The sequence below is a fragment of the Molothrus ater genome, chromosome Z (genome assembly GCF_012460135.2).
Source record: "Molothrus ater isolate BHLD 08-10-18 breed brown headed cowbird chromosome Z, BPBGC_Mater_1.1, whole genome shotgun sequence".
In the NCBI taxonomy this organism is placed as follows: domain Eukaryota; kingdom Metazoa; phylum Chordata; class Aves; order Passeriformes; family Icteridae; genus Molothrus; species Molothrus ater.
Window position 1 is genome coordinate 34,430,488 of NC_050511.2, and position 23,266 is coordinate 34,453,753.

General features: G+C 38.9%; 1 protein-coding gene across 2 annotated transcripts in view; it reads right to left on the minus strand.

Annotated features, from left to right (window-relative positions):
* PRUNE2 (prune homolog 2 with BCH domain) overlaps positions 1 to 23,266 on the minus strand; it is a 104,733-nt gene that overhangs the window by 40,513 nt on the left and 40,954 nt on the right. The window contains exons 5-8 of one of the 2 annotated variants that reach the window (XM_036403231.2): positions 16,638 to 16,796; positions 9,183 to 15,678; positions 7,720 to 8,282; positions 7,481 to 7,611 (exon numbers count right to left, since the gene is read on the minus strand). In XM_036403231.2, the coding sequence (XP_036259124.1) occupies positions 7,481 to 7,611; positions 7,720 to 8,282; positions 9,183 to 15,678; positions 16,638 to 16,796 (7,349 nt within the window). Of the gene's footprint in view, positions 1 to 7,480; positions 8,283 to 9,182; positions 15,679 to 16,637; positions 16,797 to 23,266 lie in introns of both variants that reach the window. The other variant, XM_036403232.2, reaches the window with a different exon arrangement.

Sequence of the window (23,266 nt, forward strand, 5' to 3'; positions counted from 1 at the left end):
GCCTATTGTGAGTAGGGTCCCTAAAAAATCCAGGTTCCTTTCCAAATACAAAACAAATCTCCACAGCAAGGCAGTAGACCCTAAGACAGCCTAACCTTCATCTGGTTTCCTTCTTCATATTGCACAGATCCTCCTGGAAAACAATGAGAACTGGAGAAGCTTTCACATCAGACTGCTTAGCCAGAAACAGTCAAAAACAAAGAAAAGCCTAACCTCATTTTCTCTTTTCAGTACAGCTCCATGCACAGCTACAGCATATTACAATTCAGTGGCTCCCACCTTGTTCTTCATGGTATTAGTAATCCTACAGAGAAAGGGGTCATTATCTGCAACACATGTCCTGGTAAGTCAGTCCCAGATGGTATTTTAAAGGAAAACAGATAAATACAAAGCATTTCAAGAAATTTAAAAATCATCACCAATCACCACTTCCAAAGAGGACAGTGCTGTAGACACGTCATCTTTGATGTTTCTGTCACCTAGATGTACGTAAAATTTCCAGTGATGGTGATGTTTCTCGCACTTTTTCAACTGGCCAAGATTTATTTCACTTAAAATCAAAAGTCCACAACCATTAATCATGGACCCTAAAGTCCATAATTCCCAGACTTCCTGTATCCAGGAAATAAAGTTATGAAGTATTTATGTACAATAGAAGTCATTGGTAGCAAGATTACAGTGAAGCTGTGAAATCAGTAATGTGGCAGAAAACAAGGTCTTAATTCTACACATGCAGAGTACCATAGAATATTTTTGAGATTTTAGGATGCTATTGAGGAAGCTTCCCTGTCTACGAAGCAGGAGCCATTCTGGCAGTCACGCTCACAGCACCTGAGCTGGGACCCCACACTCACACGGTCAGACCAGGTTTCCTTACTGGTGCAACCCTATGATTCCCATAGCACAGTCTCAACCCTTAAAATAACCTAATCATGGTGCAACAACAAAAGAACAGCTTGAGCTGGGTGCCTCTGAGGAAGGACTCCAAACACAGGAAACTCTGGGCTTTTATGCCCTCACAGTCGGTGCGTGCAAAATTCTAGGGGTTACCCAGCAGAGTCATCAGCCCCTGCTGTGTCTTTCAGTGTCCAGTCACTTGCTGGCACAACATTTCCCCATGGTGCCCTTCACTGTGCAAAGACCATAACCAGCTCATGGACAACTCATCCTTAGTAGATGCTCTGCTGGGACCACTTACCTCACTGAGGCTCACTGCCAAAGTCAGGTCTGTGTGAATAGGGTTAAGGTTTCAAAGCTTGTTAACACTTCAGGCTGAAGTCTCTTGTCATTGATCACACTGATTGGAATATATAATTAATTAGGTCAGAAAACAATGGTGCTTTTAATATTGAGGGATTTTTTCATTTAACTGCTAAACCATACTAACAAAGTCCAGGTCTTCTTGCTTTAAGAAAGTGGCTCTATCAGGCCAATCTCACAATTTAATTAAAATTTCAGTACAATTAGTAAACAATAATAAGTCGTGGGGTTTTTTCCCTTTTGAAGTTGTTTTTCAGTCAGTGATGTGCTATTCTTTTCCTCTTAACAGATTTTTATAAAGGTCTTGATATTTGCCATGTAAATATTAAACCTGTTTTTTACAAAAATGAGATCATCAGGACCTTCCTACAAGCAACCCTCTCAGTTGTTGCTCCTTTCCTTACATGTTTGGTTTTAACCTTTAAAGCACGGTCTTTGTGTTAAGTCAAATGTCGTGCTTTGTGCTGCCAAGTGGGAGACCAAAGTTCAATTCCCATTTCAAGTCCATAATTTTGTAGTTCAGCAGGAGCTGGAAACATAACTGAACCAGCATGCCTGGTCCCCAGAGTGCCTGGAACTCCTTTCCAGTGGATATGGCCAATTAATAAACAATCCTGACAGAAGTGAAAGATGGCAGCCCCACAGGCTTCCAAGAAAAAAAAAAGGAAATAGGTATTCAAAGGGAAGTAAATATTATTTTATTTTTTCCGACAGCAACAACATTTTCAAGTCTTTAAGCATCCTATATACAGCATCCCTGGCTGTGACCAAAGAAGAATAAGGCAAACCTGGTATGTCTAACTCACTGCCTTATTCTAGCTTTGGGATGACAGAAGAGACATTTTGAGAAAATATTTGGTGAAACCTTTGGTCACTGGAATCAATCTGAATTTTTTCCTGGGTACCAGTCTGTCAGTATTTAATTTCAGTACCCACATCGATAATGACTCAAATAATTAACAGCTTTGAGATTTATTTGTATTTGGCTAAGTCACAGAGACAGCAGAGTCGTCTCAGAATTCTTACTAATCTTGTAACACATATTTTTCTTTAATTATATTTGAATATCTTTATTCACTGGCAAGCACAGGGGAGTGTGATGAAAGCAGGCTTTTCTATTAATAAAACACTGGATTGCTCCACTACTGGGCAATTTTAATAGCCAGCAGTATAGTAGTGGTCAAAGAGGGATATTTCATAGAGAGGCAGTGGAAGAACTATCTTTTCCAAAACATCATTATACATGTGAGCAGAAAATAATTATTCCTGTTACTTTGAGAAAATGCTATCAGAAAGATAAATGAAGCTTTCTTTTGAAGTCTTATTCTAGCAGGTTAAATACATTGTGGTAGTTCTTCAAAGGAAGTTGTTTTCTGCTCAGTTTTGCCACCAGTTTTCTAAGCTCTTCCTCAAAACTTCCAAATATCTCTGTTCTTATTTCTACTGTTCTCACTGCTTCTTGTACCTCAAGTCAATACATCATTTAATAGTATTTTATTCAGCTCTTTCTAACTCCTTCTAATAAGGAAAAGGATAATACTACCCTACAACAAACCTAAAAGCAAGAATGATCTGGTATACACAGCCACTAAAATACTCTGACGAATATGCTGAGTAAAAACTAGCATAGCCACCTGCAGTGTTCTCCCTCTGCCTCCTGACCAATTCATCACCACCAACCTTCATATAGCTCTGTAAGACAAGATACCTTCTATCAAGAACAAAATTACCTCCCATCTTCATAAATTTTACTGCTGGCACACCTCCAGTCAGCAGCAGCAAAGTATGTAATCCTGCCCACCTAACATGCTGTACAAAAAGCTGTTTCCTTTCCAGAAAGACTGACCTTATTAATGAGCTATCAAATCTTTTTTACTTTTTTTAGGAGTCCAAAGAAGCTCTAGGGTTTGTTACTTTTGGTGTTTGTGTATTTCTGAGACAAGCTGATGTCTTTTCTCCAGTGTTTTAATACTAGTAAACAGCCTTATTCTTCACTCCCTGCTGAAGCTTTTCCTTGTGGAAATAGAACAGGAGAGGATGGAAGAACTTCACCCCTAGCCATAGACTTCTTTGAAACACCTTTGAGAGTTGTTATGTGTGACACTGGGATGAAGGGCAGTGACTAGCAAACATCAAGATTTTAAGGCACTTCCTCATTCTAGTTTTTGTTAATGCTTTCTGTTGCAAAACCTTAATTCCCTCTGTGTTGGAATACCAGGCTCTTTCTTGCTCCAAGGTCAGGGCAAATAAATCTGAGGAGATACTGTTTTTGAAGTCTGAGTCTGAAGTTTGTTATCCTTATCTATCATAAACTCAGGACATGTGAGCTCTCTCTTACAAGTCGACAAAGTGAGCTAAACTGGTGTCTATTTAAGGCTATTTAAGTCCCAATTATCCAATAAACAGTTCATATTAGTTATGCTCCTAACCCAATTATGATCACCCAAAACCCACAACACAGACATCTTTCACCCAGTCAGAGAAAACCAACCAGATTCATGAAGAAGAAGGAAGAAGAAGGTGCAAAAAAGACAACTAACCCACACCCAAAATTCTCCATCTTGGCTCCCATATATCATCATATACTAAAATCCCAAATCCAAGTTTTTTCACCCAGTGAGATCACATAATACTATCCAAACTACACACACACTGTTTCTGTGCTATCACTCAATTTTTGACGCCTTTTCCAAGGTCTCAGGTCAAACAAGGTTTTTACTTGGCACCCTTAAATTCAGAAAGCTAGAAGTTTTCAGCCATCAGAGTTCCAACATCTCTTCTGTGTAACAGGCAATTTTGTTAGAAGTGGCAGACACCTGCTGGATGTAAGCAGAAAACAATGCAAACTGCATCCTTCACAGACCCTTATTCCACTACAAAGGTCCTACTTCAGCACAGTACAAGTAGGAACCTTTTATTTTTTTCCCTAAACAGGGGCATATGGATATAAAAGGGATTTCAAGACAGTTACTAAGTGCCTTCATAAATTAATTCAGCTGTTCATTGGCTGGGTTTGAGTTTGAATACAAATGATAAATTTCTTTATTTTTCTAAGATGATAGAAACACAGAATGATTTGGGTTGGAAGGGACCTCAAAGGTCACCTGGTTCCAACCCACTTGACTGGGGAAGGGATACTTGCCACTACATCAGGTTGCTCAGTGCCCCATCCAGCCTGGCTCTGCACACTTCCAAGGATGGAGCATTCACAGCTATTCCAGGCAACCTGTTCCAGTGCCTCACCACCCTCACACTAAAGAGTTTCTTTTCATCCTACTTTGATGTAAATCTTTGGTAGACTCAGAGCCTGATGATAGCCTGATGACTAGCAACATCAGGTGCTTTCCAGAAATTGTACTGCAACAATCAGAAAAGTCTTAGTTTCTCCTCTTATGTGATAACACCAGTATTCCTTCACTAACCTCCCAGAGGCTGGCAGCTCTGCTGCATTACATTATTTTAAACTTCACTGGCCATGAAGGGCAGTTAATTTCAGACAAAAAAGTCAAAAGCTGCATACTGAGCTATGTTTTAAGAAGGAACTTCTGGTTTTAAAACTGTCAATTAAATACATTAAGAAAGCATTCGTAATTACACACGTCTACCATGTCAGTTGCTAGTTTTTCATCTCTTTATGTAAGAGCTTTCATTAAACAGGCATATCATCTAGAAATAATGATTCCTGTATGTGTTTCATAATAGTATTTTTTTTGTGTGTTTGCTTTGGTTTCAAAGGAATCAAGGGCCCTGCAATCATGCTGTGGGCATGCACAGGGATGGGTATGTCTGTTCTCCTCGGAAGCCTGAAGTCTTTACCTAACTGACCAAAGACATAAGCTTACTACAAGTTTATTGAATATCAACTACCAAGCAGAGAGGAAACTGAGGGGAAAACCACACTGCAAAAGCAATCTCTATTACATACAAAATCCTCACAGAAGAGGATTAATTACTTTTAATAAAATTAATGCTGGAAGAAATTTCCATTAAAGTTTACAACTTACCAAGAAAAAGTCTAACAGGAAAACTTAAACCCAAAGCAAAGTATATTTTACTGGTTCCATGCACCCACAATCAATTATCAATGTGGAAGCTCAATAAGTTACTTACTTTGCTTTTCTGGGCATCAGTATTAGTAGTGGAAAGGACAGACATAGCCACTGCTATTGACTAAAAAGGCATTTAGTATTAAACAACTTCTAAGTAAGATAAGACAAACAGCTAAACTAGAAGCTATAGTGATGACATATATTCTATACCAAGAATTATTTTATCTTTTTCTTGCAGGATGCACCATATTCCATCATGCATTTAAATTTTTATTGAACACACAAGAACATTAACATGGTCCAGTTTTGGATTTCAATGTGGGAATTAGCCTAAGCAAATACACTAAGTTCTAAGAATAATGAATGTACTGCATGCAAAATTCCAATGTGAACTGTTGTTGAGTAGTACTTCAGGATTTGCCAAAGTTCCTAAAAAGCCACAGAGCTCTTCTCAAAATGGATATAACAATTTATTGCACTAAGATGTTTACCCACCCCTATAAATCTACGGCATAGAAATGTTTTTTCTAGTACCAGTCTAAGTTCAAAAATCAGATTTTCTTCCTGAGGTGTCAAAGAGTCTTACTACATCAAAGCTATCTCAAGTTGAAAATGTGCTGGTTTACTTACAAATCATTCTAAATTAGATATCTAGAGTTTTCTTTTCCTCTCTACATCACGGGAATGTAAGTACGACAAGTCAAATCTTGCAGGATGCTGCCTGCATGTAATTAATCAGTATGACTTAGACTGGGCCAGCATCTGCCTGGTTTTAATTTAAAATGCTTTATGGGAGACAGAGGAAATAACAGACGATTTCTTCATGTCAGATTTGCAAGCCTGCAACTAGCTAGTGCCTCTAAACAGCTCTTCCTGATTCCTGTCCCAGTCATTACTGGCTGTGAGCAGAACTGGTAGGCATGTCATGATTCTAAGATTTTTTACTAGAAATGCATGGTTTGTCAAGAAAGTATGTTTCCTAATTGAAATTAGTTGTTTTTAATTAACTCCCAGTGAAACCCTGCAGAGGTAACACCAGAAAATGGCTTCCAGGGCTAACAAACAAAGCACCTCCAGGTCAAAGGACATCTCCCTTTCCTAGATTTGCAGATTCTCAGCCATGCTTCCACACAACAACATGGACACAAAACAGCTGCTTGGAAATTTTGTTTGTTTGGCTTCTCCCAGATTTCTCTTTTATAGGAAATTTCAAAATTTACACTATTCATTCTGGAATGGAATTTAGAAGCTTAGAGGAGCGAGTGCGACAGAAATGCTGTGCCAACCCACCATACTTTGGCTAGTTTCAAGGTCAAGCACTCGATACTTGGTTTACTTCAGGCTCTAAGGTCTGATGAGTCTGCTAACACTTCTGAAAATTTCTCTGTCCCTTGATGGCAGCCTGCTGTTTGCAAAGGAAGAGAGGTCAACAACAGAAGCACCCTCTCCAATATACTACAGTAAATGGAGTCAGGAGGGCCACCCCTCACCCCATCTGATGACACAGCAGAGAGTCACTTGGCAGGAGGAATACTGCCAGCACAGAGACTGCATGTCTACCCAAAACCAGGTCCACATGTACTCACTCAGTCTGCTTCAATCACCAGTTCAATTCCAACAGTCATAAATGCTCCTCTGATCTGACTAGAGCTTGAAAATAATCACAAAGATCACAACTTTCTTTCATGCTTTTCTTTCTTCTACAACCAGCACATTTTTCTCACTCTGGGCCTTGATTTCCTCCTTTCTTCCTTCTCAACAGTTTTGCATTGGGCAGACATAGTACTTCACTTTGATCCCTCCATAATCTCATCACATACTGGCAACATCATTAGTACCTGGCTTGGGCCTGTATGCCCTGGCCATATCTGTTTCACATTTAAAAGTAGGTAACACAATCAGTGGGACTTCACAGAAGGAAGACAAATTTACTCCTGCAAGAAAGTAACCTTCAAATCAATTGCAAAACAACCCTAATTTGGCTCGTATCAAGTGACAAAGAACCAACAATCTGTTTACAGAAAGGAAGTAATACATTGATAGTTAAATAATACTTTGCATATTTCAGACTTGAAAGTCTTGCCATCTATACATAATAGCACACACCTCAATAACATAAGTAACAAATGAACAGAAGACTTTTGAAAGAAAATAGGTTGATTTTTACTTACCCTGATTTTTGATTCAATTCTCTGTCACTGTTGAGAAGAACCATTTCCTCCTTCATTTCTTGTTCTGTTGCTACATTATTCCCAATCCTCTGTTGAGAATGTGCTTCCCATATACTATCACCACCAACTACCTGCAACTCTGGTGTTCCTGCAATGCCCAAACTCACATTCTCAGCAGCCAGGCCATCTGAAGGAGAACAGCTTTCATGTTCAAAAGATTTCTGAAGGGGAGTTTCTACCTGAAATTCTGTCCAAGTGTCAAGAATCAATTCCTGCGCTACAACAGATGCCAGTTCTTCACCAGGATGTCCGGACCCTGATTTTGGCATCTCTGTCTTGGCAGAAATTTCTTCAGGTGATATGTCACTTATTTCATTTTGTCCCAATATAATCCAACCCTCGTCTTGCCCAGAGCTTTCCTGTGATTTCCTTTCACCATCCAGCTTCTGAGGCACAGCAGAAGAATTTTTCTCTTCTAAGTGAACAGCGTCCCATCCAGTCCCAGCAACAAGATGATCTTTGCTTTCATTTGAAATGGATATTGCCTGAAAGGCATCCAAGGAGCCTGGTGAAAAGTCTTCATGGGATTCTTGAAATGCAAAATTAATTTTGCTTCTTTCAAGGGTATCATTTGTTGCAGGTGTTTTTTCTTCCTCAGTAACAAGGATGTAATCCATCTCCAGTGAAGTTGGGAGCACCTGCATCCTCACATCTTCTTTACTGTCTGTACTTTCCAGTTCAGGGCTCTTCTGGGAATTTCTCAGCTTCTCTTCTCTACATAGTAGGGAGCTAGTGCCAGCTTCTAAAAGAACAGGCAAAGAGAAACTCTTTTTAATTTCTATATTACTGATTTAGTCACCATAGTATGCTTTAATCAGTACTGTGAGATAAAGCTCTTTTCATTTTGCTTTGCTCTGTTAATGTGTACTTGAATTTTATAACATCATCACCATCATCATTATTGTTAAAGGTTACACATTAACACGGCAATCATCCCCAAGGCACAAACAATTCAGTGTCCCATAGGCTAGGCCCTGCACAAACAACAGAAATTATATTACTACTTCAGTGTTCAAAAGCTTTAGATCTGCCTGTGATGCCTAAAGTTTTAGCTTTCCTATTTTCCAGATTCTGTAGTGCCTTAGTATACAGCTCTGAACTCTATATAAAGTGTCAGCAAGTTCCCTTCACAGCTCAGTTAGACAAAACAATCCTTTTCCAGCCTGAGAACCAAGGACACCTCAGTTACAGCCTCAGGCCCAAAAAGTGTCAACAACAGCAAACTGAGGAGAGGAGGGGATAGGACTTCATAACCTGAAGCTGTAATTGGACAATTAACCCCAAAATGTAAATGGACCAAAACTTTTTAAAGTTTTGTGAAAACACGTGGGTCCATCTTGGGTCCATCTTGGGTGTAGCCCTGGCCAGGCTCTTGTACTGCCCAAGATGAATCCTTTGAAGGCCTTTTAATAAATACCTACTTTATTCCTTTACCTCTGTCTAACCCCTGTTCCAGGTAGCCTCTCAAGGCATCATCTGAGAGAATGACACTAGAGCTCTTTCCACAATAAATGTTCTGCACATTAGGGAGACACACAAACATCTCACTTCCCTCAAAGCCTCCTCCTCATAGGCTTCATAGAAATACTTCCTCCTCCTTTCTCTGTTCTATGTTTTTGCCCTGGAAAGCAGATTTTCTTACCATCACATGATCTTCTATCTCCACCTTGTGGTGAGTCAGGATCGGTTGTTTCTTTTTCAGATTTTCCTGTCAAGAAATCAGAATCTGGGGGAGTTACTTCAGACATGGAGAGCGACGGTACTGACATATGATTTTCCTCAAGACACTTTGTGGATGTCTCAAACACCTTATCTTCAGTCATTAGGATGCCCTCTGCACCTTCCAGAGGAGCTGGCAGTGGCAATCGTTTTTCCAAAGAAACACTGTCATAAAATGGCTGCTGTAACCAGAGCTCACCGTTTGCATTCTCACTGCTGCCAGAGGGTTCAGCATCAAAAGATGCAGAAGATGGAGGAGTACACACCGTTGGTGATTGGTCACTGGGTATTTCCTTAAGCACAGGAACATAATTTTCAATTACGGCTTCATATTCTTTTGCTGTGTCATCAAACAGTTCATTATTTGAATCAGATTCATCACCTTCATTACCACCAGGTAGAAAGGACTTGGGAAAGAATGTCCGTTCATCCTCTGACTTCCCTTCTGCTGCCTCACTGCCTAGCAGTGTCAGTATGCTCATTCCACCACATGTGCCTCCCAGGCCATTAGTCACTGAGGTGTCCCTCATACTATGTTCTATCCCTGTGTCAGAGTCATCTACACATTCTTCTGACCTATCTAGCTCAACACCAGTTATTGCTGTATGATCAATACCAGAATATTTTACAACTTCACCCAAGGCACTAATTTCTTTTAAACTTTGTTCTTCCCTGTCAGGTTGATTGAAATCCATAGGAAGCAAATGCATTTGAGAGGTCGCTATTTGAGCTGTATCAGTTGGTGCTCCTTGATGGCTTGCATTAGTGAAATTTCCATGGAACATGTCTTTCACATATGAGGATGTCACTTTTATAACTTCACTGGCAATTTCAGTTGACTGAACAGGGTCAAAAACCAGCTTATTTTCTAGACTGTATTCTTCTGGAATTGCTAATTCAGGAGGCTCCTGAGGATTAGAAGAGATAAGCTGATAGAATTCACTGGCCTTTACTGGTTCATAGTCCTGGGGGCTACCATTTTCAGAGTGCATCTCATTCTGCATTACTAACTGACACTTTGAGTCAAAATCTGTCTCTTTATTCACATTTGATTTTGTATGAATTGGCTGACTGTCTTTGTCTTCAGGCTCCACTGCAACCTGAGAAGATGGGATAGAGGCATGCTTAGCTCCATATTCCTGGCACACATCAGGACTGCTTGATGACTCTGAACCATTGTCTTGGTCACAGTGACTTAAAATATCAGGATTTTCACCATCTGATTTCAAAGTGACAATCTCCTCAGCATTAGTCCACAGGTCAGGTTCCACTGAAAACTGCTGATTACTTCCTTGTGTGTTATCCTGTAAAATATCTGGGATAAGTGCAGTTTGGGGAACTAATATATTCCACTCTGGGCTTGACTTTTCTGCCATTTCAAAAGATAAGTCTACAGTGAAAGTACCTGGCATGGAGTTGTGCACTTCTACTCTTTCACAGGTGTCTTCCTGCTGTCCTTGAGGAGTGAGACTTGCATTTTCCTCACTGTCTTTTGGTAGATCCAGTACAGTGATTGCTTCAACTGGTTTAGCTTGTTCCTCATCTGAAAAAGAGTTTTGTGGAGTCAGTTGATTTTCATCATCTGTAGAGAACAACTGCTCTATCAACTCCCTTTCTTTTTTATCCAGTGTGAAAGAATCAAATCGATTGAGCTGTGAAGTGTCTTCATTTATCTGACCATCAGGACTATTGATAGATGGTACTAGTCTTTCATTTTCTTTTTCATCAGAGTACAGGGGGGCAGATGGATTTTCATCATTATTTGTATCTGTGGAATGTGCTTCTGTTAGTTCTTCATCTTGTGAAGGTGAGCCACAGGAGTACTCTTTACTATTTCCTAGCTGATTTGTTACAGAGTGACTTGAACCAGAATACTGATCTTCCAATTGCTTTTCTTCACAACGTTGTGAACTCCACCAATCTGAACTGTTATCTAGAAAATCAGATGTTCCTACTGTGGATTTTGGATTAGTTCTTGAATCAGCTTCCAGCGACATACTCCACCTATCTACAGCTTTTAAAGAATGCTCTTCGTTATCGCCAGCAGCAGAAGTCAATGCAGGATCTTCATTCACTTGATACAAATATGAGTCTTCCCCACTATCTGGTTTTTCATTGAAAATACTCACCTGAGATACTTCATCAAGTGTTTCACAGTGGCCTGTTGTAGGCTGAGTAGTCTTATGATCAATAAAGTCAACAGACCTATCCTCCTGCAATACCTTTTTGGCTTCAATTGTTTCAGAATTTTCACTGAAGGTGCTTACAAGGACATTCTCTCCCACCTTAGTTTTTGCACCTAAACTGTCTTCATTAGCTTCAGGACTTGTTGCATTGGACTGATCATAATCCTCTTCATTTTCAGCTGCTTTGTGCTGTTTGTTTTCACACACTGAATCTTCATTAATCACTTCTGGACATGCCTCTGAATTCTCTGAATCCTCATTTATGTCAGGACTTGATAAAGAAGATACAGTATCATCATCTACATGGGCATTCCAAAAATCTAAGCTTTTCGGAACTTTGTTCTCTTCGCCACTTGTTTCAAATCCTTCTTCGTATTCATTCCCAAATTCCTGCTTTTTAAAGGAATCTGCAAGATTTTTATTATTTTTCATCTCCCACACATCCCTGCTTCTTTCATGATGATTAGCAACTGGAAGGTCTCCCCACACATTCACAGAGGTATCACTTAAGTCAGGACTTGTTCCACTTGAGTGTGTATAATAATTTATTGAATTACTCCACATATTATCTTCTTCCAAATAGCTTTTGATCTGTATATCTTTTGAAATACTGCTTGTGGTATTTGCTATTTCAAGGATTTCGCTTGCCTCAGGACTTGTTCCAGGAGAGTGTAAATCTTCACATGGCTGTGAATCCCAAGCAGTTTGGGGAAAATTGTCATTAAGCACTGCAAATGGCTCTCCACAAAGATTAGTAGCAGGTTCTACATTTTCAGAGTTTTCATTTCTCCCAGAAGCTATTTCAAGTGAAAATGAATTTTCCACCACAGACATATGTGTAATATCAGGAACACTAACAAATCCAGAAGGATTTTTCTTAAACTCATCTGTGAAAGAATTTTCATTGGTCCTCATCAGTTCTAAGCTATTTTTAAAAGATAGTAAATCAGAATTACAAATGTCTGGATGGTTAGGAGTCACTTCATGTAAGCATTCTTGCCCTTCTCCCAGAGGTTCCTGTGGTCTATCCATCAAAGGAATTGATATGGCTTGGCCACAACCATTCTTTCCAGAGTCATTCCAGACACCTGAGCTTCCAGGTATTTTAGCAGAATTATTCTCAGGATTATCACTACCCTTATCAGAACTTTCAGAAGTACTTTCCATCTTGGGACTTGCTAGATCATCTGTCACTGTAGCCTCTTTCCCAGCTTCCTCAGAAAGCAGCTGTGACATTTCACTATAATCGCAATTTTGTGGTAAGAGGTCATCAAAAAATTCATAATCTCTGCCTCCTTCAGAAATACTTGAAGATTCTAAACTGTTCTGCAACATGTCTTTTCTCTCTTCCTGGCTAACTGGATTACTTTGATTGGAAAATGACACATTCTCTGTGATTAATACTTCCAAACTAACACTATTTCTCTGTTTTTCTGGGGAGGTGGCAACTTCAGTTGTTGGTTCATTTTCTTCCAAATCTGTTTTACCTGAAGATTCATTGCCCTCTTGCACTGGTTTATTACAAATGTCATCAATCATCTGCTGCCCACTTGTCACATGTGTTCTCTTACATTCCTCTCCTTCCTTAGAGATGACAGTGGCATTATCCCAGCCTTCCTCACAACCCTGCTCACTCTGTAAATGCCACGAGTTCACCTGGTGCATTGAATCCTGAATACCCAGTTCTTCATCAATACTGGCAGTGGTTTGTGCTGCATTCTTACTAAGTATCTCACTCCCTAAGTCACATATTTTCAGATCCAAACCATTCTCATTTTCTGAAGTTGGCGTAGAGGTGTTTGTGTCTCCTACAGGAACACTGCCCACTGCTTCTGCCTCATCAGCTGCTCTCTGTCCAGTATTTAATTCATTCTGTGATAGTGATAAGTCATTCACTGTTTGATTATATGCCAGTATTACTCTTCTGCTTTCAGATACAGGAAAGTTATTTTCACTGCTACATGTTTCAGTTGAAAAACATAGATCAGCTGTTTGTTCTGAATTAAGGCAAGGTTTAGCAGAGGCAGAAAGAACTGACATTTCAGAATTTCTTTCTTGTAACTGGGTGATGTTATTTAGGGGAGTGTTCCAGATATCGGTATTTCTAGTATTTGAAAAAGGCATATTGTTAGGAGATAATGGTTCTTTAGTTGATTTCTCAAGTACTTTTGACTCAGCCAAATTTGTGTTCATGAATTTACCAGTAACTGTTCCTTCATCAAAATCCTTGTCCTCATTTTCTCTTTCATCTTCCACATATGTAGGTGATATATATGAATCAGATGTTGAATAATTGGTGTCTGGTGGAGAAACAACTAAATCTTCTGCTATATTTGATGAACTAAGATCCGAGTTTTTATATAAGAAGGTATCCTCCCAGGGCACCACTACTTCTGTTACTTCTTTTCTGATGTTTTTATCATACATATTCCAGGTATCTATATTTTCAAATTGTTTTGGTCTATGTTTAGGATCACCAAACAAAGCTTTTTCCCCTGTGTTCAGCTTGGAATTATTTTGCATATTGTTGAAAACAAAAGTTATATTTTCAGATTTTCCATGGTCTTCTATTGAATAATACCTTCCTTTATCCCACACTTCTGGATTTTCAATTTCATTGTCCACTGTGATTTCTGAAGAATCTGATAAACCTGTTTTTGATACAGCCCATTCCTCAGGAATATTCACTGATTTTAACTCTCTGTCTAGTTTGGGCATATTCCATACATCTTCTGAGGATTTACCAGCATTTCCTTCATCAAACTCAGTCCAGATTTTGTAAGAGTCTCCAGCTAGCTGGCTACCTTTTCCTTCACCGCTACACCATGCATCTGACCTCACAGGTGTTGGTTGGCTGACCTTCCACAGGTCTGTAAAGCTCTCCATTTCTTGCTTTGTCTCATCTAAAGAAGCAGTTTGCAAACATGAATGTTCACTGTTTTTCTCTTGATTCTCATGGTTCCAATTATCTTCTTTAAACTGATTATCCCATAGACCTGCTTTCATATATTCCATTTGCTTTGGCTGTTTTTGGATGAACACAGAATCTGAGGCTCTTCTATCAGTATGTTCTCGTAGCAAAGGACTTTCTTTAGAATCTTTCCATAAGACAGGACTCTGAAATACAGATTCCTGTTCACTTGAACTCCATGCATCAGCATTTCTGGAATCTAGATCAAAGCCATCCCACCAGCTGCCATATCTAACACGAGACGGAGAGTAATTTATGCCCTCTATTTCATTAATTTTTTTTATGACATCTTGTGAGAAAATTAAAGGCTGCCCATTATCCAATGGTGAAGTATCTACAAGACTGTTCATAGGAGTTGGTGGAATTTTTGAATCAGCAGATTTCAACGCTTCTGGTGAAGAAGAATCACCTTCAACAAAATCAATCAAACTTGAAGTTTTCTCACACATTTCTCCTGGATTCTCATCAAATTCAGCCCGATTGTCTTCCTCAATTTTTGTTGTACGTAAGTCAGTTGAATACTTTACTTTATCATTTTCTAAGAGGTTTGTCTCATCAAGTTTTTTCTTCAGAGTGAGCTGATGCCCTTCTGATGAATCACTATTGAGAAAATAGTCATCTGCTGGGGAACAATCAACAGAACGAGAAGATGACTCAGATGGAGCTGTAACCATGGGTGCTAGATCAAAATTGAAAAGATCAAAGTTATCGCTCTTGCTTCCTGACTGAGACTTTTGCTCTTCAGCTATTGCTCCTTCAGGAATAGGGCTGTAGGAATCAAAGCCAGGCAGAAGACCGTGATGTGAAGCAGCCCCTTCTGCAACAGGGCTGTCATCACTAAGAAAAACAGAACTCTCCTTGGAAGACCGGCTGCTTCTAATGGTAGCCAAGCCACTGTCTGGACTCACAAGGTCTACATTAACATCAATGTGGGCTTGCACAGACCCATTTAGATCTTGAGGATTTTCTATAAAATTGGCAGAACTGGGCTGTGGTTCTACATCAGAACCATATAACTCCATAATACCAGAAGATCCTTGTGAAAGTGGAGCACTTCCAGCAACAGCTTCAGTAGAAGAAGTTCTACTGTTTGATACCATTTCTGGTTGCCTTCTATTTATAACTTCCTTAATTAGAAGAAAAATTTGATCACAGGTCACTGAAGAATTTTCTTGATGATAAATGAGAATTTGGTCACATTCACATTCTAGAGGATTCAGCTCCAAACAAGGATTCTGACATTCTTCTAATTCACAGCAGATCTGTTGAAAAATGGGATATTTCAGAAGTCACTGCAGTCATGGACATAAGGCACATATGACTACTTCATCATGTAATACAGCCATACCTATCTCTTCCTATTAACCTATTACTTGGCCATTTCACTGTAGCAACCTTATTACAATCCCCAAATAGATGATGCATTACAAAAGAGGATCAAGACAAAATATTTGTTTTAAGATTGGTCAGAAATTATACCACTTGACTTTTCGGCTCACTTCTTGTTAAAAAATCCAAATAAAACGTTTGGTTGTTTCCTTGAGAAATTTGAGTAAATTTTATGTAATTAATTTGTGAATGTACTTCTAGAATGGGGTAATTATATTACTAAAATAAATAAATGCATTTATATTGGCCTTGAAAACCATGGAGTCACTTAGCCTCCCAAAAATCATAAGTTTTCAAGACTGAGAAAATGGTTCAGAAGGTTGCCGCTGAGATAGTCTCTTCCATCTGGGGATAAATACAGTTTTAAAAAATGGGAAGCACCTAGCTCTGGACAAACATACACAATAATAATAATTTGTTTTGATTTCAGAGTTTGACTTCTTTAGGAATAACATATACATATATATGAGTTTTGGTCATTATCACTTACAAGGTGTTTGCTTATCACTCATTGCCAAAAACATATTTGTGTACAAACCCAAGTCAAAACTGGGGGAAAAACCATTTTAACTGAATTGAAAATTCTTGCCCTTTCAGTATTTCTCATAACCTTTTTCTATTAGCTTGGTCTGAAGCAATAATAAATACCATAATCTTTCATTCTCTTACCATATAAATAATGCAGCCATTTCAAATAGCTGCTCAATTGCTGGTCAACTGTTGCTATGTTTTAAAGTCACTTAAATAATCAACATCTTGATATAGACTACTTAAAAAAACCTCAACCCTTTTTTTCCAGGAAAAACATTTCATTCTTTTTCCAGGTACTTACTTGATTGCCTAGCTCTACATTTTCCGAGTATACTGCTATTTGTTGTTTTGTTTGCTTCTCATCTGACAAGCAGTTGGCCAAAATGACAAGTACATCAAATGCATATTTATCTATGAATGCTTTCAGATCACCAATGAGACTCTTGTGTAATATGCAGTCCTGAAAAACATTAAAAAATTAAAAGAAATGTCAGCAACTTTTCTGGTTCTTTTCATCCAAATATGTTGTAAAAATAGCTGTAAATGTTAAAAAGCATCAGCAGGTCTAACAAGCAAGAAAATTCCATTTCACTTGTCAAAACAACGAGTGAAATAAAAATAAAAATCAAGAACCAGTCCCATAGCACAGTAATGGAAGAACACTAGAATACTAAATGCACGTTTTGCCTTCCTAATCTGCTGGTGAAACATAATTCTTACTTGTTCCTGCTACTTGCTTTTGCAACATTGATTAAAAGTACTCCAAGCTCTAGTGTATACCCATGATAAAGAAACTGGGTAAAGGACTCGCATGGATGAGCATGGAACTTCCAGTAAAACTCAAACTCAAGAAAGAAATATATGCAACGTGGAAGAAGGGACAGGCCACAGGGAAGGACTCTAGGAACATCGAGTTGCAGGGATATAACGAGGAAGGCCAAGACCCACTTGCAACTGAGTCTGGCAAGGGACATCAAGGACAGCAAGAAGGGCTTCTATGATTTTATCAGCAGCAAAAGAAAGATTAGGCAAAATGCAGGGCCACTGCAGAATCAGATGGATGTTCTGGTGATGGAAGACACTGAGAAGGTAAAATTACTGAATGTCTTCTTTGCTTGTCTTTACTGTTGAGACCGGCCCTCAAGAGTCCCAGACCTCAGTGGTAAGAGAGGAAGGCTGGAGAAAGGAAGGCTTCTCCTTGGCTGTCGAGGGTTGGGTTAGAGATCAGCTAGGCAGACTTAACACCTTAAACCATTGGGATCCATCCACAGGTGATGAGACAGCCTGGCAGATGTCCATTTGCTGCTTTCCATCATCTTTGAAAAATCATGGAGAATGGGTAAATTGCCTGATGATTCAAGGAAGGCCAATGTCACTCTTGACTTCAAAAATAACACGGACACCTGGGAAACTACCAGCCAGCCAGCCAGCCAGCCTGCCTCACCTCAGTTCCTGGAAAGCTGATGGAACAGATCATTCTGGAGACCATCAAAAAGCATATAGAAGACAAGGTCATCAGGAACATAGGAACAGTAAGGATGGATTCACTGAAAGCAAACCAGATTGGACTAATCTGATAGACCTCTGTGATGGCATAGCAGGATGGGTCGACAAGGGGAGAGCAGTGGATGTTGCCTACCTCAGCTTCAGAAAGGCTTTTTTTTTTTCCTGTAACATCCTCACAGGTAGGCTCAGGACATGTGGGTTAGAGGAAAGGACAGTGAGGTGGATCACGAACTGGCTGAAGGCAGAGCTCAGAGCGTCATGATCAGTGCAGCAGAGTCCAGCAGGAAGTCTGCAGTCAGTGGTATTCCCAAAGGATCAGTACTAGGATCAACCTTATTTATCAGTGGCCTGGAGGAAGGGATCAAATGCACCCTCAGCAGGTTTGCTGGTGACACTAAACTGGGGGCAGTGGCTGATCCACCTGAAAGCTCTGCTGCCATTCAATGGGACCTTGATCAGCTGGAGGGTTGGGCAGAGAGAAACCTGGTGAGCCTCAACAAGGGCAAGTGCCAGGTCCTGCACCTGGGGAGGAACAGCCCCAAGTGCCAGCACAGGCTGGGGCTGAGCTCCCACAGAGCAGCTCTGTGGAAAAGGACCTGGGACTCCTGGTGCATCACAAGCTGTCCATGAGCCACCAGTGCCCCTGTGGCCAGGAGGGCCAGTGTCATCCTGGGGTGCATTGGCAAGAGTGTGGCCAGCAGGTCAGGGAGGTGATCCTCCCCCTCTACTCAGCCCTGGCGAGGCCATTCCTGGAGTGCTGTGTCCAGTTCTGGTCTCCTCAGCACAAGGGAGACAAGGAGCTACTGGAGAGGGTCCAGTGGAGAGCCACAAGGATGATCAGGGGTCTGGAGCTCCTCTCTCATGAGGAGAGACTCTGGGAGCTGGGATTGTTTGGTCTGGAGAAGAGAAGACTGAGAGGAGATCCCACCAATACACAGAAATATCTCAAAGGTGGGTGTCAGGAGGATGGTGCCAGACTCTTTTCAGTGGTGCCCAGAAACAAGAGAAGGAGCTATGTCCATAAACTGAAACACAGGAAGTTTCACCTCAACAAGAGGAAGAATTTCTTTACACTGAGGGTGGTAGAGCACTGGAACAGCTGCCTGGGGAGGCTGTGGAGTCTCCCTCTCTGAAGACATTGAAAACCCCCCTGCACGTGTTCCTGTGTCACCTGCTCTCGGTGACCCTGCTTTGGCAGGGGGCTTGGACTGGATGATCTTGAGAAGTCCTCTCCAACCCTAACAATTCTGTGATTCTGTGATACTGGTCTATTGCTATTTCTTGAATAAAACCCAGGTTTGTGTTAGAAAAATAAATACTTTATGAAATTTGTCATGCCAATATTTCATCTAAAAAAACAAACATTAAAACAATAGTATTGAGAAGCAAAATTCACAAGCTAATTTAATTTTGCAGTCCTTCATATGTATACATGATGATGTTAACCTATTGTAACACACAATTACCACAGACTGCTCCAACAGATCCCTTTGTTCCTGCTCTTTGAATTGTGCAAATCTCAAAAAAAAAAAATACACACACACACAAGTAAGAACTGAGGCAAAGTATTTTTATACCCCTTGTATCAAAAAAGCTGCCTTCTTTCACACACACCCCAAACCAAGTACACAGGAGGTAAAGTTTTATGTTTCCTATTCTCATTAATACTTGGATCAGCCCATTTAGGTAGGACTTGAAATATAAACCATACATCACCTTTCTCAGCTGAGAACATAATGCACAAAGTATAAATATCTTTTTTCAGCTCTCACTTCTGATAACTACTGCTCAACAAAGACGTAGAAATTTCATTTTCTCCTTTATGTTTCTGCTGTTTGTATTAAAATAATTTTTTGTCATCTTCTAGCCAAGACTTCTTTTGATGCTGCCAAGCTACACTGGCCTTGAATAAACAGCAGTTCATCATGAACACGGCACAACTGTATGTGCAGACTGGCATGTTATTCCCCTGCATCGGTCTCTTACCTAATAATTACTATTTTGATTACAAATATATAAACACAATTTATTAATCTACTCAACTGTGTCCACAAAATGCATCACCCTCCAAGTTAAACTTAAAAAAAATAATCTAGTTTGTCAAATGCTTTGGAAGTAGATTCCTTTCTGCAACCAGAGATGAAGTTTCCCTTTGACATTTGCATAGCACCTTAAAATGAGGTTTATGTGAAATTCACACAGATTAATGCACAAACAAGTCAGCTGCCAGTTTATTGGTGGACACTAAAATGTGAAATCTGAATAGAAAGTTATGATGAGGAATTACTCTGAAAAAGCTTTGAATATCCAAACCAGTAAAATCTTCTGAAGACACAAGTACCGGGTAGATTAGAAACAGTTCCAAAATGTCCTTGAGCATGGAAAAGTCACTTCAATTATCCCATTCCTAACTGCAGCTGGAACAATTAAAATCGATTCAAATAAAAAAGTCTGAACTATAGCAGATTCAAAACCTTCTGAAAATTCCTGATAACTCACCTAAACAACGTTAAAGTTTATTCTTTTAAAGTAGTACCAGCAACAAAATTCAGATACTCTCTTCACAGGCATTCAAACATTCAAGTAAATAATGACAGCTGCAAACAAGTCTTAAAAACTACAAAGGCCATATACTGAAAGACATGATAGATATATGGACTGTCCTATGAATTTTATAACCTAAATTAACAAGAACTTATTACAAATGATTACAGAAAATGAAAAATTTCCTTCAGAAATGAAAAAATGCAAATAATTTCAACAGTTAAGCTAGTACACCCCAAATTAATTACATGCATTTAAAATATGCTTTTGATGAATTAGTATAGCAGGAGATAAACTAACAATGACAAAGGTCAGTTAACTGGTCATTTTTATACTCTTCTTTTCTTGTACTAACATGTGCTTAAGTATTAGGTAATATTTACATAGCATACAGCAGATAAACAGTGTATGTAAATATTATTAGTTGTCATAATGCTGTTATAATGCCCTCTAAGTATCTTATATACAAAAAATGAATTGTTAGCATACTTGAAATATATGTACTTGAAATAAATAGAATCTAGTAGTACATATATTTTGCATAGTTAACAGCAGTGTAACTACTGGAGTAATTTAGTGTCACAACACGCAATAAAATGGTGCTTTTGTCTAATGCACATAAATAGCTTCCGCTGTAACACAGCAATATGATGTGCATTTTAAAATTTACAAATATTTTTGTATCAGTTAGGTGAGCAGAATGAGAACGTTGAAGAAATCCAAAGACTTCTGAAGGATTTTTGAACATGAACTATTTAGTAATTATGTATTTTTGTTGAGAAATACCATTTTATGTAAGTTCTATACTGTTAGGAAATTTCTTTTTTGGAAACTCTATTTTCTTTCTTGATTCTCAAGAATTTATTTTTAAGTTTAACAGATAATGTAACTATAAACATGGATGATCCTTTAAAAGAGGCAAAATATCGAAGAAATATCTGAAGAGAATCTTAACTTCTCTGTCTCTTGCAACACTGATTCATGAAATCAACAGCCAATTACCCAAGTGATCACTGCAAGTGTACATTACACACACTTCTGACTCTTCTAAGCTAACTGTGTCAATATTAACCTGACCAAATTAAGAACAAACTGTCTCTTTTGTTCTTCACACTTCTCACATGGGGAGCACAATATGGCTTTTGTCAGAGGTGCTCCATCATTTTGGCTCAAGGAAACTGTCAGTACAGTTTGGGATTCGTTATTCATGGGCAGATACCCTGATGAGTCTAATGAAGCCTTTCTGCTGACAACTCATTTGCTAAAAATACCAAACCATCACAAAATATAAATGAGGAATATCGTATCCCATTACAGTTTTCACAACTGATGCAATTATCACAATACAGAAGTCATACATAGTGCTACTGCATTCTCTTAATATTTCATGGTTGGTACTTCTGCATTCCAGTTTATTTCTATGTGATCACTGATAAAACTTTATGACATACTTAAATTGCAATATAATAGGGTAAACACCAAAGATACAGCACACACGCAGAGCTAACAGGCTGTGTGCCATTTGTTGTAAATCCAGCTAATTACTAGAAGCCCCCTCCTTTTTTAAAAAAAAAAATTAAAAGAAAGGCAAAAGAGTGCAGAAAAATACTCAATTTTTTATAAGAAGTTTTCAGGTAAAGGTCAGTAAAAATTGAAAGAACAGTATAAACAGCATGATGTTTACCACACTCCAGAAAGACAAACAAGCATATTTTTTGTTTTATCTCTTTTTTTCTTCTATCAAAACCACTGGTAAAAATGCTCTATTAAAAATCCCTACCTTCTCTGTAAGAAAAGACTGTATTTTTCTATCATGTATTTTGATGTACCAACTAGCAGCTCTTCTGCACAATCTTCTGGAAAGAACAAAAATAGCAGCAAAATCTGCTTTCCTTGTGTCAACAGTTTCCAAAGCCAAAAAAGGTATTAGGTCCTAAACTAAAGAGTAGGAGAATGGGCATCTTTGAGCCTTGTTATCTTGCTCTATGACTACCCAAGTGACACGCTCACCTTTGGGTATTCCAAACTTAAGTTGGAATGAATTCAAACTGGAAATACTGTAGCAGTGTGAAAGCTCATATTGAATAATGCAATGAGTGCCTATTTAGCACTCACATCCCTTAGTACTGATGATGGCTGTGTTTTTACAGTCTGTTTCATTAAAGGCAGAGTAATGAAAAAAAAGAAAGAAAAAAAGAAATCAAAGAAAAAATAGGAATTCCTCTTTAATAAAAAAAAGTTAGTATGCTTTGTTCAATTAAAGCATGTTTAGACAGGTTCATAATGGAAAGAGTGTCTTTTCTACAGCATTGGTGCATTTCATTATAGTATCTTAGCAATGATCCATTCTTTATGAATTCAGATTGCAGCTAAACAGGTTTTACCTGCATTTGATATAGCTACAAATTCTGTATATTCAAATTCAGGTTGTCCATTTTAACCTGTGTTTAAGTAGAACTTACAAAGATTTACATGGTTTTTGTGTATTTAGCACAGCACAAATACATGAATACAGCACATGATTTCTGGGCAAGACTGTGAAGTCTCAATTCGTTCATAAAACCTGAGGTAGAAAAATTTTGCTCAGGTGTACTGCCAAACTGCAGTTTCATTATTCCCCATTTACAGAACTAGCTGAGACAACTCTGAATTTAGCAGCTGAGGTACAGCATCTTCATGTACCCTAAAATACATTCTGATATACATGTAACATAAGGATATCATCACGGCCCATTTGGCTTATAACATTCTTCCTAGAGTTGGAATACCTACCTTCAGTGTCTATCACTGTCACTCACCTAAGGAACACAATTTCTTATCCATAAGCAAGGCAGCCCCCCATGAGTGCTGAGGTGTAAAACTAAGTATGAAACACAACAG